Genomic DNA, 15,741 nt, shown 5'->3' on the forward strand with positions numbered 1-15,741 from the left:
ATGTAACATAAAGACTAATCCAGCCACCGGGATTAGAAGTTATTACTGTCATGGGACCATGCTCATATGGAGGTAGCTTGTCATAATACATGTGCACCTCAACTTCATGTGAGCAGGGTGGTCTATATCTAATGCCTAATGTCCAAGTGTAGCTTTGTCATGTTCTCTTGTAATGTTGATCTTCTACAGAGTCCCGTTTCCCCTACTTGTGCCCCTTCTGCCACATTCTCCTCTTGTTTCCATGATTTTTTTTAACCAAAGCTGTTTTTTTCTTGCAAAGCCACAAGTAAGTGTAAATTTTGTGACATTTTTAAGAGTTTCTCTTTTCAATTCAAACAGCCCTGTACTGCCCTCGACTGCCAGGGCAGTCTTCACATGGACATGATGTACACAAACTTCCATGCTCTTCCTATCGACCGCTTTGCTACCGACTCAAAGACCTATGCGCCACCCACTGTGAAGTTCACCAGTAGCCCTGCCCTCATTGGAGGAAACTTTCTGTTGACTCTTAACCGAAACAAAATTGATGTTAAAATGTTTGGCACCATTGGAGAGACAGCACAGAGACTTATCTCCATAGTAACTGGAGCAGAGATCCTGGAGAGGTTACGGCATACACAGGATGGACGTGATGTACGGTATTTTGTGAAATCAAATGATGCAGAAGAAGACTTAGACACATTGGATTTGATTCCAGAAGTGGCAAGCTTGAACATGATCCTGAACGATGGAAGGATGATAGTGGCAGCACGCTCGTCACCACAAGCAAACGTCACAATTATTACATTACAGACAGACTACACAGCCTGGCACTTCCTTTACGGCATCACCATAGATGCTGCTAGAACTATGGTGCTAGCCCAGGCTAAGACAGTGGCCGTCGCCCAGGCCTGGGAAAAGGAGAAAGTCAATATATTGAACAGTCGGCGAGGTTCGATAAATTGGACTGCCTTAGAGCGGACGGCCATCTTACAAAATGGCTTCCTATCCACTTACGAGGGGCAATACACCCTGGACCCAATGGTCTTCCCAGAAATGGCCTTTGATGGGAATGCCATACGACTTGTCCGAGTGCCTCAAGGTCTACAATCACAGGATTGATGCAATTTAAGCGAATCCTCAAGATGCAATTAGTGTCTTTCCCAAAGTTCCAAAGTTTGTTTGTTTTTTTGTAATGTAGCAGATGTTTTCTGAGAAGTTTCTCATCCTGTAGCACCTTCGCTGGACATTTCAAGTCCCAGTTCATTCAAGTGCTTCCCTAAAGCTGAGAACTCTCATGGATGCAAAAAGACTATGTCATTCTCAGCTGGATTTCTAACCTCTGTGGATTGCCAAGAGTGGTTGAAAGTGTTATTTGTCAGCCAATGTAAGTGCGTTTTGGACACAGGTGGAACAGCAGCATGTACATTGTAGTATTTTTCATCATGTATTCCAAAGAAAAATGAAAGTATCACAAGGACAGTATATTGGCAAACATTTAAGGAGAGTTGTTAGCAGAAGAAATGATGCCTGTAGTGAAATGTATGTGAGATACAGCGTCAATAGCATGCTGGTTTTGGTGGCTTGTGTTAACGCTCCATTGCAGTGTGTGTTAGACTGCCTGGAAATCTTCGAACGTATGACCTCACAGCTTGCTTTTAAGGTGAATTTTTCTGGTGCGAGGAATTCATTTTTCTTGATGAACTTCTATTTACTGATAAACTGACTTGTCTGAGGTGATTTTCCCGCAAAAAAGTGTAAGGAGAAACAGAGGTCACCATGCTCGCTCAACCACTATGCCACACACCAAGGTATCTCAAAAATGAAACGACTTGGTGACAATTTCGGTCATACTGCTGAAACAAAAAAACAATACTACATGCATACCTATTCACGTGCCAAATGCTGAACCATTAATACTACTAAAAGTTACTTCTCATATTTGTCAGATTTTACTCTGTACATATTAGTCCTGTTTCAGGATTTTTTTGTTACCTGTACATGTGTATATGTCTTGTCGATTGGTCTTGAGATTTCCAATCAAAAAAATTTACTTGATTTAAATAAAACAAAATAATATAATATGTAATTATAGCTTTTTTGATAAAAATCATGAAATGAAAGTAGAAACTTTAATTTGTATAAGATTATTTTGCAAGAAATTGAGCAGGTAGGTACCCTACATGTCATTGAATTGAAAGGAATTAAGAAAATGATTGTCAATAAAATGTAGGTATACACTCGATAATGACATGTGGAAAAATGTGGACTTGGATGTACACGATGGCCGTAGATGGGAGTATCTGTCATCAGCATGCTCTGCTGGTTACAAAAAGAACAGTATTTCAGTTAATTGGAAATTCACTTTAAGTTTGACGGTTTATTAGATAGCACAGAGTTATGCTGCTCCTGGGAGCAAGAATGACTCGGTGAGCCAGAGAGTGAGCAACATGCACTGTTTACTCATTGCTGAAACTGTAGATATCAAATTGGCACAGGTGCTCGCAAAAGAGCATTTTCCATTTTTCTTTCAAAGAAAGTAAAGTGTTTCAAAGCATTATTGTGCAACAAATACGCTTGTTCATCAGCATTATCAGAGGGTTTCACATGGCATTGTGTAACATAGTATTGTCCATGGAATTTGCTTTAAAACAATGTAGAGGTAGAATTATACATGCAGGTGTTTACTGTACATCATGTTGCGCTAGAAGAACATGTATGTTGTATTAGCCCTGTGTATATTCAGGGCATACTGATTTTATTGCTTTTTAAACTCCTTTTTCATAAAAAGAAAAAGCTCATACTTGCATGACAATCATTTTTGAAAGAGATTTCAAAAACTGCTGTAGTTTAAAATAGACTAAAGGACATCTATCATGAACAGTTTAAAATATAAATGCATTATACACGTATTTATGTTCCTGCAAATTAGGCCTTTGTTTTTACATTAGATGTATTTCAAAACTGTAACTAGGATGTGTTTTCAGTGTGGATATACATGCAGTAGGGTGTTTGTTTGCAATGAACGTGATCATCTTGTTAAATCACATCATGCCACAGCAGTAGGATAGTTACGTGAACAAAGGGTTGCTATTTTTATACTTGAATAATGACCGTGTACATACCTCATATGGAAAAGACATTACATTTTTCATTTTTATTAACAAAAGTGTACACAGACATTTTTAAAGTAGATCACCATGTGTGAATCAAGTGTCTCTTTTGCCAAACTCATTATGGAAAAAAATAAGTTTCTCGTAGAAAGGGTTCTCATTATTTCCAACTCAATGAATAGTCAGGGTGTTTAGCTCTTTGTGTAGAAAGCCATCAGTAGGCAAAAACAGGGCACAGGGTACAAGACAATCTGAATAAGATATTTCCTAGGTAAACTCTTGAAAATTATTGACTAGATGTCCAACCGTTGCCACCATTTACTGGCAAGTTAATTTCAATTGACTGGTTACGGTGCTATGCAAGCTTATCTGGCTGATGTCTGTAGATAGCTGTAATAGTTTTTACAATTCGGTCTGAGTAATCCATTTTATAATGGCTGACCTTTTTCATAAAAGTAACTTTTCATTCTGGGCTTAATTTCATAGTTGTACTAACCGTGGAAATCAGTTCTTGTTTCCTTTCTGTTATTACAGTGCTAGCTTAGACATGAATGTTACGTTATCCATGCTAGTGATGAGACTCCATCTATTACATGATTGTGAATGCACAATCACGTAATAAACTTATTAAACCATATAATATACAACATGTAATTTTTATTAAATTTTCTGCTATTCTTTGCTTTACACTATTAAAGCAGTGCTGTAAAATTGAGCCCTGTACTCACCTTGAGTTTTGTTTTATTCTAAATCAGTGTTTGAACCGTTTTTGTTATGTTACATGTGTTTTCTGGATGATGTGAAAAAACATCTTTTCATCCAAAGTGTTCTTTACAACAACTCTTACTAAAGTAGCCATTTTAATCTGGATTTATGTACTTTTATTCCTTTTTTATGATGTGAGTGGCCTGGCAGTGTGGCGCCCATATAAAGCTGTGTATATTGTGCTGCTAGTGAACTATGATGTAAATACTCTTCAACCACTTGTGTTTTTCCCTTTTTTCATCTTCTGTTGCAAAGGTTTTGCAAAATGATTTGTATTCTGTATTTTGTATTCTTTACGTATAGCATGGCTGATAATCATGTACTTGTTATCTTTATTACTACTCTAAATAACTGCTGTTTATGTAGCGGCCCGGCTATTAGCGTCATTCAATTGCAAAGTGTTAATAATATTGCAAGCATTATTTTTGTACAGTGCTGATTGAGGGAAGGTTTGAAGCCTTGTCCAATTTTGAGAATAAATATTTGATGAAAAACAACTGAAAAAGAAAACATTTCTGTAATTCATACTGTTATTGTTTGCTGATACAGTGTATCTTTCCACTGAGTTTTAATGTCCTGCCATGGTAATTAGTGCTTCCCCTTCTTTCTCATTAATTTTGAAAATATCTCATTTGAGATGCTCTCATTTGTTGAAATTTGGAATCAAAGATTCATTCTTCTCCTGACATTTTTTTTCATTGTCTAATACTCCACGCGCTCTACACAGTAGCATTGGCAGACAAAAGCAAAATTACGTCAACTATGTGTATTCAAATGTTGAAATGAATCCCGGGTCGCTGAAGGAAGTTGATTGGTTCATCTTGCGAAGTGGCCGGCAATTCTTGCTTAAATGAGCATGCTTAGGCGTGGCCGTCTTGCATATCATTAAAAACCACAAAGGAGTAATTGTAGATTGGAATGTGCATTTCGTTCTGAACCGGTTTGGCATTGCGGTAGTGCTATGGACTCCATATTCAAGAGCAGCCTGTCTACTTGAAGAAGAAGCATATCGTGTACTTTACGAAATTTGCCGTATAGTGATCAGCGTTGTCGTCTAAATGTTTCTCTGGAAGTTGCTGGTGACAAGCTTGCAGAATGTATTGCCCCGTCAGTGTTGCTCCTCAATATGGAAATGACAGCCGACAAATATTAATTTCCCTTCACGTAAGTAGTACGGCAACACAAGGTAAGTTCCAAGGCAAGATGTTGTGTTTGCTATGGGTCCAAGGTGCAGTTCATGTTACGGGTACCATAGACCCCGGAAAAGCAATAAATTGGAATTTTGTGACGTGAATAAAAGCGCAGATCTTGCCGAGTGTTAGTGTAAATTTCAACGGCAAGAACGCGACATGATAACCGAACTACTGTATCATGTGTGTGAACAATAATATTAGAATCAGAGAGAGTTTGAGGAAAAAATAAGACGAGCGAGGGACTTGAGACACTGTTAGGATGAGATAAGGACTTAAGAAATTACTGTTTGGAAACTTGAACCATTTTCATGACGTTTGGATTTTTGTGTAAAATTACTCTTGCAAAAAGGTACAGAAGTGCGCTGAAGTTCTCAACCTAAATAATTTGGAAGTGAAAATTTTTTTCGAGTATTTATATGCACTATCAATATTTGTGACGTAAAATACTTCATCTTTACGTCCTGCAAAAAAGTAGTCACGTACTAAGGATCCAGTTGGGGCTATTGCCATTTGTGAGTTTGGTAAGATTTCTCTGTATCGGAGAAAAATAATCGCAGAAATTTGCATATAAGTGAGGTACATAAAAACCAGAGGACATGCGAGGACAACTGTAGGCAGTTCTGGTTAAACTAAGGTGGTTTTAAATGAAGCATGTGATTTGGTCACTAAAAAATTAAGTCGTACCAAGTGAGCATTTTCTTCTACCCTCGTATAAAAATATAACCGTTTATTTCCATTGGTGGAAAAAGAAATTTGTGCTGCTATTGGTGCTCAATCCATGCTAAACAAGTAAGGGTCTTTTGTAGATAAAGTGGCACCTGCAGGATTTCTAACTTGACCTTCACAAATTCCCATTATTGCCTTCTAGGATGACGACTTTTCCAGATTCTTTCAAGTGCCGTGCCCAAGGGCCCAAACACTGCAATTCCAATTTATTTAATCTTAAACTTCCTTGAACCTGCAGTGCTTTACCAACATCTTCAAAGATTGTTGCACTGGTCTAATCTGAAGAATCAAAATCTTGCATAGATTGTGTTGATTTACATTAGTTTGTGATGTATTTCTGTCACGGTTCAAATGTGGTATTGTTACGAGGGATGAGATTTCTGGCTTTTTAGCTGATTTCAGGTATTTTTATTTTGGATTTCAGCTTTTCCTCACTGGCTGTTTACAAAAGTATGGGATATTTTCACAGTTCAACTTTATGCCTTTTTTTGGCTGTTTTCAGCTATTTTTATTATTGGTCAGTCTCATCCTTGGTCACAGTGATTAATCTTGTGGCATTTAATTAACAGTCATGAAAGAAATGGTTCTGCTTCTTGCCATTTGTTCACTTTGTCGATACATGTATATCTCATTACGTTCACTTTTAATAATCGAACAAGTTTTTGCTGTGGAAATTTGGAATTATGAAATGGCAGTTGTGAAAAAAAATAGATAACTCCCATTTGACTCTGCAGAAAATCAAGCTTCATCAGAGTCACTTTCCATGAAACATAATTGTGAGTTCATTGTTCTCCCAAGGGTTTCGTATCCAACCATTTCAAATTGACATCATACCTTGTGTTATGACAAAAATTGAGAAAAACATGTTTTCGTACCGTATTTTGGTGGTACATACAGTTGGTCATATTTATAAACCAAGCTCTATCAATAAGATTTTTATTAAAAATGATTGCCATCACAGTCATAGAGTAAATATGCACACATCCGGTAGAACAAATTCTCCATTCTGGATAAAGGACAGCATTTACTTGGATCTTTCAAGGGAAGACTGGTCATACCTTTTCTCATAACATGCTCAGTTGTTAAGTAAGATATTTGCCTAATATTCATCCATAATTGTAAGAAAAAAATGGATGTGGGAGAACTGATTGGATTTGCTGACCAGTTGTTCCTTTGAGACATACAAGTGAAATATTTCCGATCCCCAAAAATTAATTCGGTCGCAGTGCGACACCAACTCTTTGGTTTGAAAATGTTGCACACAAATCCCTGTCAATTGTGCTGTCTTTCTTTTCATCTTTGATTCATTTTTGTTTCATGTTGTGCATTTTCACAGTCTTTTGGATAAAAAAAGTGCACCTGTGAATATAAATTGTATTTCATCATAAGTGTGATGGCATTCTATACATACATAACAGGAAAACATTTTTGTAGAGCAATTGTTAACCTGGCAGTCTTCAATCTTTTACTTGTTCGAGGAATGAGGAATGTTAGGGATAATGTAATGAGTTTTTTAACCATTGCCAACATGTCAGCATTTTTGTTGGCATCAGTCTGCTGATTAGTGTCATTTGTAATGGAATTCTTATCACTTCAGTCGTTATCCTGTTAATTTAACAGAAATTGTAAATTGTGTGGAAAACTAAAATTGGAGGATTCAAAACTGTGTTTATCAGTGGTCAAACGGCCATTGAAGCGACAAAGTATCGGTCACGTTGAAATATTCCCCTTTTCTGCGTCCTTCAATCAGATAGACTTTTAATTGCATTAGACATTTTCTCTAAGAGGATTTATCCAAGCTGGGATTTTCTCAGGCAGAATATTCACAAAGATTTTAGTGAAAAAGCACCCCTTACTCCAGTGTCTTGAAAATGCTACCTTGTTGCTTCCTACCAATTTTTGTGTATGAAAATTTTATTGATTTTTTTCTAGGTTTATGTTCTCTCTTTGCTGTTTTTATTTTTTTTTCTCAAAAATTCAGTTACTTCGACCGACATTCAGAAAAAAAGAGAAAGAAACCATATTTTTGGAAGTCTAGTTGTTTTACCATCATATGGCGACCAAAATGTGTTCTTTTACAGAAGATTTTCAGGAAACAATCTCCTTTGAGTAAAAAATTGCTCAGATGTTGTTGGGTTATTTGAGATGGTCGTGGTGAGATCATAACATGGGTCTACTGCTGATCCCATCTAGATGTGATGTTTTTATCTGTTAGAGCTTTGGAAACTGTCGACAGTCTACAGTGACATCCTTGTATCCAGAAATCTGAGCGAGTTCATGGCAGTGACCTCGCAATCCTGTGCAACGTTTAGGACAGTTCATTACCACAACAGCTGTCCTCACTGTGCACAGTGGCACCACCAACAGCAAGTGGAAATCTGCAAAAGTTCACTATAACATCTTGTGGGAAGTTGGTGAATACCAGTGACAGTTGACACCATGACATCGCTCCATTAGCAGTACATGGAATGCATCACCATCTCTACCCCGTAGTAGCTGGATACCTGTGACAGTTGGTCACCCTGACATCTCTACACCCTGCCACAAATGGAGACCTGTGACCATGACATCACCACGACATAGCTCCACCCCGTAAGTGGAGTTCATTACCATCTCTCCACCCAGTAGTCATTGGAGACAATTGACGGTTCATCACCATGACATCTCCACACCCAGTCATAAATGGAGACTGGTGACTGTGCATCACCATGACATCACTCCACCCTGTAAGTGGAGTTCATTACCATCTCTCCACCCAGTAGTCATTGGAGACAATTGACGGTTCATCACCATGACATCTCCACACCCAGTCATAAATGGAGACCAGTGACAATTCATCACCATGACATCACTCCACCCTGTAAGTGGAGTTCATTACCATCTCTCCACCCAGTAGTCATTGGAGACCAGTGACGGTTCATCACCATGACATGTCCACACCCAGTCATAAATGGAGACTGGTGACTGTGCATCACCATGACATCGCTCCACCCTGTAAGTGGAGTTCATTACCATATCTCCACCCAGTAGTCATTGGAGACCAGTGACGGTTCATCACCATGACATCTCCACACCCAGTCATAAATGGAGACTGGTGACTGTGCATCACCATGACATCGCTCCACCCTGTAAGTGGAGTTCATTACCATATCTCCACCCAGTAGTCATTGGAGACCAGTGACAGTTCATCACTATGACATCACTCCTCTCAGTCGTAAGGGGAGACCAATGACAGTTCATCTCCACGACATCTGTCCACGCAGTAAGTGGAGACTGTGATAGTTCACCATCATAGCATCTGTCCAACTACTACAAAATGAGACTTTGGGCCAATTGCTCATCACCCCTTGCAAATGGAATCCTATGATGAATCCTAAGATGATATCTATCACCCACTACCAAACAGAGACTTGTTTTTCCAGAGGCATCTCTCCGCCCAGTAGCTAATGGAGACCTAGAACTGCTCATCACAATCACATCTCTCTACCCAGTACCCATCAGAAACCTAACACACTTCTTCCAAGTACCAAAACTGACGGATATAAGCCATATGACTTAAAAAATAGCAGGAAGCTAGACCTCTCAAAGTATGGTTTCTTTTTCTTGTGTGACCTTATTGGCCTATTAAATTAAGCTATTTCAGTCTGTTTCAGCAACAGCTTCATGGAGCTAGCCCCCCCCCAAATTCCTTCTGTACTTTGTAATTATTATTTGTAGGGGGTATTGAGGTATATGTATTGCATTGGATTCCTCTAATAGCCGTACATCAGGGTGTGAGTTTGGAAACTACACCCAGTTGATGGAAACAACATCCCTGAATCTTGACCTTTTTTTTTCTTTGAGGGTAACACACGATTTTTTTTTTATTTACAATTAAAAAATTCCTGACAGATGACTCAGTTTGCTTCATCACATCATATTTGGTTTTACCATTACAGTTCTGAATCCTCGAATTTCAATATAATTTGTCACAGACCAGTGTTGTAGTCTAGTACTTTCCGAGTACCAACGTTCTCCGCAAAATACTGAACTAGGTAAGAGGGAATAAAACCAGAGTGCACAGGCATTTGATGGTAAATATGCAAAGGTAAGATTACAAAATAAATGTTAGACTTCAGACACTCCAGAAAAGTACTCAGATAGTACTTGGCCGAGTACTTTCCAAGTACTTTTGTCCTAAAAAGTTAATTTTAATCAAACAGTGATGGTCTGAAGTCATTATGTTGTTTTGTAATCTTATCTTTTTGCATGTACCATTAAATGCCGATGTACTTCAGCTTTGTTCCCTCCTAACTAGTTAAATATTTGGTAGAGAGCTTGGTTCTCAAAAGTACTGGACTACATCACTGTCACAGACCTTAGATGTTAAGCATTTACAGAATGCCCTGTTTTCCTTAACCTTGACTGTCAAGGAAAATTGAGTATTTTGTAAAGCGCTCCTTCTTTCCCTTGGTATTCATGAAATATTTTATTAACCCTAACACTCCTCAGTCCTCCAACAGGTGAAGGATTGAGGAGGGTTAGGGTTAAGCTGGAATGTAAAATGAAACTTGTTCTTTCTAAAAAGTATTATCAATTTGGAAAGAGTTCCATATCTGGACATCACTTGCTGAATTTGACTTTTTAAGATGGCCGATGTACAACTGCAAATTTGTGATTTTCGTTTGTGGAATTCTTATCCCCAATTGTAAGGATTTTGGGGCAATGAATTTTTGTCATGACTTTGATGAGTGTGTGTACATCCAAACATAAGGTGAAGGGAACTGTACGTTTTTAAAAAATGTTTGAAATGACATTATTTAGAAATTCCTTTTTTTCCTGTCTGTTTGTTACTTTCTGGGAGGGGAGGGGGTCTGAAAGAGTACTTTTTGCATGCTCATGAAAATGATGAAAGAATGGATGCCTCATGGTAGATGAAAGTAAAGTTGAGCAGACATAATCAGAGCACTGGTAATACAAAGTCGTATTTAAAACAAGGGACATTTGTGACCAGGCATGCCAAAATGAGCGTAAAGTCTCTTTCCCCTCTTTCCTATTTGACGGTTCATTACTGAAGTGGAGGTCAGTTTTGGGGGTTTGTAATATTTGGGAAGATTAATCTGTCTCCCATTCAATTCTTCATATCGCAGAATCATATATCTCAAAATATAATTTTCTCAGCAACTTTGATGGCAGCATTATTCATGCCTGGTCAGAAATGTTGAAAAAATGTCGGAAACTAAGACACCAAGCTGGGAGAATTTCACATCGTTACCATGTACTTTTACCAGATGACATTCTAGTTCCTGAAATCTTTGTTTCCAGATACTAATAATACAGGGTCCCTGTTATAACAACGACCTTGTTATAAAGGTGTTCAATCAGTAGAATGTGTCGTGAACTACTCTGTCCATTTTTGATTGTGGGAAGGGGGTGTTAGAGAATTGGGCAATTTGAATCACATGTCATTTTTCTGAATTCAAATAAGATACATATAGACTTAACTGATTTAATACAAAACAAAGTGAAGCCATTTCACCTTTATGGGGTTTTGGTTTTGTTTAACAGTTTGGGGAGGGATCTTGACTATTCAACTTTTCTGTTTTTCCTCTAGCTTGACTCTGTTGAAGTAAGAGTTTGGTGACGGTAAATGCATGTCATTTGGGGGAGGGAGTTTTGTAAATTTCAGTGATTAATCAAATGTCTTTTTCTGACACTGATGATGAGTGAGGTACATGTAGACGTCACATAATTTGACTGTAACAAGGAGTTGTTTTTTCCTTTTTTTTGGTAGGGATGTCTTATCTCGTGCCATTTTTAATTTGTGTATAGAAAAATCAGCCTTTGGTATTTTTTCCAGTTTATCTTTATAGCAGAATGTTGAAGGTAAATGCATGTCACTTGCTGTATCCCTGGAATGGCCTCACATCAGGGTGTCAGTTGGGAACAAGACCTGGCTGACGGATACAGTTTGAATGCATCTTTACCCAATTCTGTGAGAGGGGCTTGATGCAAATTTCTTAATACTTTTTAATTTGGATAGAAAAAGTGAGAGTGAACTCGGTGTTTAAAATATTTGTATCAAATTGATGAATGTTCAATAGTTTGATGGTTAAAGGGGAAAATACATGTAATTGATTTGGCCCTTTCTATAATATAAGCCGGCCCTAAATTTCTCCAGGAAATAATGGAAAAGGATTTGGGGAATACCATTTCTAGTAATTTTTCTTTCTTTTTGTACTTTGATTACATTGGAAACTTTGTGTACACATGGCAAAAAGCAGAAGTTATTTCATCATGAGTGGTGTTCAGAGGATGAATAGTAGAATTGCGTGATATGTGACAGAAATACAACTGCATGGTTACAAGTTTGAAGTTGGTGCATAATCATGAAGATTATTTCTCTGATACAACTAAACGTTTTGGAATAGCATGATTCAAGGCCAAAACAACGGTTGTTTTGAAGACATTATGGTTGCTCTGTGGAAAAGATCTTGAGCCTCTGTAAACTTAATGGATTTGACAACGGTTGTTTTGAAGACATTATGGTTGCTCTGTGGAAAAGATCTTGAGGCTCTGTAAACTTAATGGATTTGACAATTTCCAAGTTGAATTGATTTTCTAAGGTGCTCATGGCACCTTGACTCTTAATGAAACTGACATTCCTTTAATGCCTCGTCTTGTCTTTCGCAGTGTCCTTTCACATACACATTGTCTTAAATATCTTCCCAAACAACTGAATTTCTAACCTCTTTCCCCAACTGGATCTAAATGGTATTGTAAAGCGATGACATAATGATCCTTAATACAGTTGACAGTCATTTGTAATAACTTCATGATGACCGTGCGGTTCATTCAAGGCAGGGTACAGGAATAAATATATTAACTCCAGTGTACAGGTTGATACGTGAAAGTAATCTGTTTGGAATTTGAAAGTTGTGTTTTACGTGAATAAGTGAAGGATAGAGAAAGGAGAGTATTTTCAGACTTCAAACAAGTCATAAATGCACATGGCTTGAGGAGCACTCTTTCTCCATGGTTGTTTCTCTTTAAATGCAACCAAAACATGACCTCCACAAGACAAATAGTGAGATGATTTGCTTGTGAATAGAAAAGTAAGATATGTTGGCACACTTAACCTCATCCATGCTTTACTTCAACCTCCGAAACACATTTGCACAGACCCCTTGATAATTAAAACAGTTTGTTCCTGTACCCTGCCTAAAAGCAAAGCAGTATTTCAGGAAATTAATAAATTTTGTTTTTTCTTTCTAGAATTCAGAAACTTCTGATTGAGAGAAGCAAGAAACACTTTGAGTGGAGTACAGACACAAACCGGGGGTCCACGATGGCACCACTGATGTCCAAGGGATTGGCTGCCTACCTGCTTCAATTCTCACCTTCAAGACTGGATGCACTCACCTTAGAGAAGGGCAAATCCATGGCAACGGCTGTATTAGCAAGTCTGTGTTTTTTATAATGAACACTTTTCGACTGAAAGTATTCGCATGGAAGCGTTGTATTAAACTAGGGTTAGTAAACCAACCATTCAAATCCAGTCAGTGATTGAATCCATTTGTTGCCATGGATTTGCTTTACAAAAAACGAACTGTTTTGCCGAAAGTTGGTTTTGGACCAGGCACATGTAGTTTTATGCCATAAAAAAATGGCAAAATCCATCTTCCTCACATTGACCAAATTTATGGTTATTTAAAAAGCTCTCTGTCTCCATTTAGTTGAGATGCCTGGGACTTTTTGGATCAAAATTAATCTGATTTACTTGACAGGTATTTTAACAGGTATTTGATAATTCCAACATGTGCCTGGTTCAGTTCTTTTTTTTCTGAAAAAGTTATATTTAACGAAGTATTAGAAATACTTGTATACTGTGTGTAAATGAAATTGGAATCTACACCAGCACATCATATTATATATTTTTTTTCTTTAGCGAGGAAAAGTACCGATGAAATTCAATTGTTGAAGTTGTACACATGAAATGCATTACATTTGCCGCAATAAAGTGCTTGGTTACATTCATCGTAAATAGTGAAGTTAAATACAGTCACAGAGTTAAATACAGTCGCAATGTGAAGTTTAATTTGTTTGGTGTAAAAAAGCAATGTTTTTTCATAATCCACTCCACATGGATGTGTACATAGCATGTTTTTTTCTAATGCATTATAGACTTCAAGAGGTCCTTTGAAACCAAAGCCCTCCCCCTTGACACTTCTGTAGTTGATTGTAATTTAGCTCCGCATTTTAATGTGTCAAGACCTTTTTTCCCGACTTTTCTGAAACTTCTAAGATATCTATCATTAAATTTCTTCAGGCTCCTTGACAGCTTTTTTGGTACGTTTAAACGTTGCGGACAATTTTTTTACTATCATACATGTATGATGTGCTGGTGTAGATTGTCCTTGTGTTAATTGCTGAATTAAAAATATGTGTTTTATGGCGTGTGTTTTGTGGTCATTGTGCCTGCTGCCTATTTTACAACTTTGCAGAGCAATTCGCCATTGTTTTTAACAGAAACAAATGAAATACAAGTGCTGTAGATCTGAAGGAACCAGCCAATTTCTTCCTATTTCATCCATCACCATGTTTAATTCAAAGATGTGCAGAAATTAGCTGAAACAGGCAGCAGGCGTGTTTGTTCAATTTGGTTTACTTATTGCTTGGAATGGGGGGTTGGAGGCAAAGGAGTTTGTTTTCTCTAAATGCACACTACTGCACCGCTGTTGAATGAGAGCGCCCTCAAGCTAGGTGGAGTGTGCAAGTAATCAGGTAACGTGAAAGAGCGCCCTCAATAAACTTGGTATTTTGGTGCAGCAGTTGAAGGACTCTTGGATGAAAGGGCGCCCTCAATCTCATCTTGGCAAAAAACTATTTTTTAAGATTTTTTTAAATCAATTTTTATTTGAACTTGACCTTGACTTTGAACTTGGTATTGAACTTGAACTTGGCATTGAACTTGAAAAGAGCGACCAAAAAAAAAGCACCCTAGCGCATACAAGTCCCCCCTGGTGTGGGCCACGTGTTCCCCGCCCACAGACACCAACAGGTCCAGTGAGTTGCCCACTGCATTAACTCGCAATCAGTTGTTCTTGATGTATACCAACTCTCCTGATCAAAAATGCCCAAGTTGACTGCAACATAATAAGGATCGCATTAACTCCAACAACTAGTTTACTTTCTACGTAGTAGATGTATTTGTATTTCTACAACTCCCAAACGATTGCAAATAATGGAACAATCTCACACCTATGTGCAACTGCATCACTTGGGTATTTTCAGAATGTTCCCAGTTGCATTGCAGAATTTAATCTAAATGAAATAAAACATTTTACAAGATGGTTAACGTTCTGCTGGTTTCTCTCGGACACTTTTAATATCTGCCAGACTTTTGAGCAGTAATGCTGGTGCCAAATTGTGACAAACTTTGTAAGTTTAACCCCTAAAATCCAGCCATTTGTTACACCAATATGTTCCGTCATTGTGTGTCTCCTGTCTCACAAGAAAGAGTACTGGGAATTGTATATTAATGCCGTTCTATTGACGAACGTAACTAACATATTTCAAATGAATTGGATGACCTCAGTTGTAATTTTGACTAGCCTTGTTTTAAGGCCAAGTAACTCAATATTGGGTGTGTTTATAGACAGTGATAAAATGCATCAAATCTAAGTTTTCTCAAATTGTTTTCTGGGGAAAAAAAAGTTTTGTACTTTCTCAAAAAAAAACAAGTGGTTTTTTACTTGGTACACATGCTGTTCATATAAAGCACTGCCGTTTTCAATGTCTGAAGTATATGAATGTGAGAAGTTCTGATATGGAAACAATTCACTGACTAGTGTAACGTATACAAGATTTCTCAAACTTTTTCAATGTCTCAATGCAAGGCATTTAGTTTTCAGGGTTTGTTGTATTTTGAACAAATTTAAAGAAAACATCTTCAGGTTCTCAAGAATTCTGAATTTTCAAAAACT

General features: G+C 37.6%; 1 protein-coding gene and 1 long non-coding RNA gene across 3 annotated transcripts in view; both read left to right on the forward strand.

Moving 5' to 3' along the window:
• The window catches only part of LOC147800020 (teneurin-3-like), a 73,162-nt gene extending 68,795 nt beyond the window's left edge, over positions 1–4,367 (forward strand). The window contains 1 exon segment of the mRNA XM_087132513.1: positions 340–4,367. Within this exon segment, the coding sequence (XP_086988639.1) occupies positions 340–1,101 (762 nt within the window). The 3' untranslated portion in view covers positions 1,102–4,367.
• A 309-nt stretch (positions 4,368–4,676) lies between these two features.
• Positions 4,677–14,658, forward strand: LOC110976164 (uncharacterized). 2 transcript variants are annotated; one of them, XR_015424474.1, is made up of 2 exons: positions 4,677–5,021; positions 13,031–14,658. It is a non-coding gene; the product is annotated as an uncharacterized LOC110976164 (long non-coding RNA). The 2 variants fall into 2 exon arrangements; XR_002597801.2 differs by having other exon boundaries at positions 13,038–14,658.
• The last annotated feature ends 1,083 nt before the right edge of the window (positions 14,659–15,741 follow it).

Source organism: Acanthaster planci, linkage group LG02, assembly GCF_054643075.1.
Source record: "Acanthaster planci isolate LZ-2023a linkage group LG02, COTS_SCS, whole genome shotgun sequence".
Classification (NCBI taxonomy): Eukaryota; Metazoa; Echinodermata; class Asteroidea; order Valvatida; family Acanthasteridae; genus Acanthaster; species Acanthaster planci.